At 42.0% G+C, this 3,665-nt stretch overlaps 1 protein-coding gene across 1 annotated transcript in view; it reads right to left on the bottom strand.

The window, feature by feature from the left end:
- Positions 1–1,426, bottom strand: part of T265_13019 (hypothetical protein) — a gene marked incomplete at both ends in the record, with an annotated part of 6,829 nt that extends 5,403 nt beyond the window's left edge. Inside the window, one exon of the mRNA XM_009166753.1 lies at positions 1,298–1,426. Coding sequence (XP_009165017.1) covers positions 1,298–1,426 — 129 coding nt within the window. The remainder of the gene's footprint in view (positions 1–1,297) is intronic.
- Between the last annotated feature and the right edge of the window lie 2,239 nt (positions 1,427–3,665).

Here is a 3,665-nt window from a genome sequence, read left to right on the forward strand (position 1 = left end):
ACCTGTTTTCTGCAAGGTGCAGTTACGCAATACATTCAAGATGGCATTCCTGGGTGTAATGCGTTTGGCAAACTTGTCTGAATTTGAACAGATCAGTGGCAAATTTGCTCCTGAGAGAAGGCACCAGTGCAAAACAGATGAGTCCATGGGCTGGCCACGAAGAAAGGCCATACTGTCTCAGGTGACACATCAGATCAAATTTCGGATCGCTTCTATTTAGCAAGAATCCGGAGCAATATAGCTGCGCGGAGGGTACAGCTTTCTAGAAGTTGTGCTAACCGTGAATAAGTAAGGAAAATCCAATAATTCGCCTTTGATTGGGAACGCAAATACAACAAACTAGGGTAGACATTTTATATCGTAGCGAAATCGGTTACTGTCCTGTAGAGACAAAACCAAACAGAATCCTAGCAACCTTTTATTTACAAAGAAGACTCACAAAATTCTGTCGTCATTTCTCGTTTTTTCCCCAGAAAGAGTTTGGGAAGCCTATTTGGATCGGAATGTAGAATTCAGAAGTAAGTTGTTTTTTTCTATCTAAAATATCGTGGTAACAATATCTGTTTCGTCTTTCACAAGAATGATACAAAGTATAAAATAATAGTTTAAACAAACTCGATTGTTTTCATAAAGGAAACTACTCACAAGGTTGCTGAAAACTCTTCGACAGCCCACGACCGGTTTCGCCCTTCTCACAGCTCATCAGGTGGGCGCAGTCCCCGAGTTTCCGTCAACCTTATGATTTACTTGAACCCAAATTGCACTGTTTTCGTGAAATAAACTCATTTGCAAATAAATTCGGTTCTCACGAGGGACTCGATTGTTCGTCGTCTGCTAGTATCACAGCAAGGCTCATTGAAACAGGTTCCAAAAGTTTGCTTACTCTTTATATGACGAAGGAGAATCACCAGTAAAATAACTTGAATATTGGCACCGGAACAGGATGGATACTGTTCAAACAGGAAAGAGCTGGAAACATTAAACAAACTCCGCAATTCTCTTCAGTTATCGGAAAATTTTTGGAAAGCGCCAGACTCAGTTGTGGCAAATTATTATGGAACTTGTTTGGATGTCCGTGAGGTGGTTGTGTCCGCGGTGGCTCAGTTGGTAGAGCATAAAGTGTATAGTTTATATATATGGTATTTTGAATGTCTGCTGGTGTAATTTAGGGTATGTGTACCAAAAAGCTATTTTCTTACATGACATGATTTCACTAGACTAGAAGAATCGTCAATTCGGGATTCCAAACATATGCTGACCAAAGCTTTCGCAAGCGTTTCAGTTAGAGGATAGAAACCGGTACTTCACATTGGCCACCGGTACCAAATTTCCCATAACAAAAAAAAAACAAAATTGGTAATTCATCGCATCGGGTGTGATCTGTTCGCCGAGCTTGGCAATTGATTTGCAAACGTTTCGTCACCATACGAGGAGATATCTTCAGTGCGCTGTTGGTTGGGTAGCTCCTCTCTTCGTGCCTGCGTTTATATAGTCTCCAAAGAGCAGCCTTTGCGCTGTAACGTGGGTTCTGGTTGGTCCGATCTTAATCTGTGTTGTGTTGCGGTTTGTATTTCTTGCCGTTTATTGTCGCCTTTTTCGATTGGCCCGTTCTCGATGTGTATTGCTTCGTGGTCGGCTTCTCTGTTGGTTTGTGGCTCGGCGAACAGATCAACAGCCACCTGATCAATTGCCAACTAATACACCCGAGCTACCAATATTCCAACACATTACCAGAACAAAATTATTCAAGTCCGTGCAAAAGTAGGGATAGTAACGTAGTTACAGACCGATTTATATGCATGTCACGTCCAAGATAATCCAGGAGTTATATCGAGTTTTTCCGGATACAATGAAGATCTGAATCAATCGGCCCCGGAGTCCTCAGCGACTTTGGCAGCGCTGAGTTCTTGTGGCAGATCGAAATGAAGAACGCTGAGGTCACCTCGGTATGATGACTTGTGACCGAGTGCTGCTTCCCAACTGCAGCTTGTGACAGAAGTCCTTTTGGGCGCAAAAATAGATAGCAGACCAAAGCTTGAAACCTTGGTTTTCTCACGAGTTACTTCCATCGGCAATCGGTAAACCTTTTTTCGCCTAGTTGCTCTGATCTCAACCTTCACGATTCTCTGCAGACGAAAATTAGCTTAGTGTTTGTTGTCTCTTAGTAAGAAAGAGAGTCAGCTTGTCATGGATATATCTTTAGCTACCGCTTAATGAGGAATTTCACCACGCCAATAATTTATACAAGAAGTGCATTTTAGAATAGTTCGATCTACCAAGTTTCGCTGCCAAATCCAAATAGGTTCGTTTAAGGCTAATAAAGTGATTGTGTTTTGACTCTACTCATGTCAAACTGATTTCAAATTTGTGTCAGCTTGACTGGATGTTGAATAAACTGGATTCCAACTTCGAGCATTCCCATGGTTGCTTGCACTTCCGTTCTGTTTCTGTCCCTATTCACACAGAATAGAGGGATGTCAAAGAACAACCGAATGTCCACACAGCCAGTGGCTCACTAAAGGTTGAGTAGTGGCCCGACTAACAAGTACTGAAGCCCAGACGGTCCGACTCAGCCCATCTGCATTGTCAAGTTAATATAAGTGTGCAACTGAACAAAGTCAGAACACCGAAATCGGTGATGAACTTTTCAATGTATTGAGTGTACTATTGGCCTTATGTATCACGTACTGCCATCTGGTAGGACTCTTCTACGTCCTTAAGAGATCAGATACTATCCTTGTTTGAGCATGTGAGCCGTACTGACAGAGTTCCATTGCCGACTGAGTTGATATCACTGTGTTTCTTCATATAGCAAATAGCTCCGTGCTCCCATTCACTGAGGCTTATACTTGTTCCAAACGGACCAGCGTTTCGTTCTAATAACAATTCACGGTAATGTGGAGGTTAGTTATGTGCTGTAATACACACTCGGAGAGATAAGGCTGTATTGGGTTGCTAGAGCCCTAAATGCAGTGAAAAACAATGGGGGCCAAAACACCGGTGTACAGGGTAGGTAAATCTGTAACAGTTTGTTGATTGACGAACAAATTCATGACGAAACAGAACAAAACTCTTCTGTTTTTATTAAAAAGGTCGAAGCGCCAGTTCAAGTAAGTCCGGACTTGAGCCCAGGTTGACATTGTCTGTAGTGCTTTTTTTAGCTGATGTGTTTGTGTCTGTCTGAAAGATTATAGACGAAATCTTCCGTCTGATGAGAGACCACATGTAAGCAGCAGAGGGGAGTAACACAATTCCTCAAAGTCATCACCCAATAGACTGGTTGTTACAAAAGCGAATACTGTATGGAGTTTTTCGCTGTCTTCCGGAGGTAGGTGGTAACGCTGTCGTGTTGTCCGCTTGGTTAGAGGATAAAGACCACTGAAAACCAACTATGTAGTTTTTACACAGCAATAAAGTTGCCAAAAGACGAGATTTTATGGAGTATCTAACCGATAAAAGTAACCGAGATGTCTTTGAGGCAGACAAATGCTCAGGCACTGGTTCTTTTTTTGCAAATACTGTGTGTTGAAACGATGGCACTAACATAAGTGTGTTCATGTCTACTTCAAAACTGAAATTTAGGTAGCACAGGTTCGGACTTGTCATGTAAGTTTCCTTACGTTTTATGTATCTCGTGTGTTAGCAAGCTACAGTGAATAAAAACA

This window comes from Opisthorchis viverrini (genome assembly GCF_000715545.1).
Source record: "Opisthorchis viverrini unplaced genomic scaffold opera_v5_30, whole genome shotgun sequence".
In the NCBI taxonomy this organism is placed as follows: domain Eukaryota; kingdom Metazoa; phylum Platyhelminthes; class Trematoda; order Opisthorchiida; family Opisthorchiidae; genus Opisthorchis; species Opisthorchis viverrini.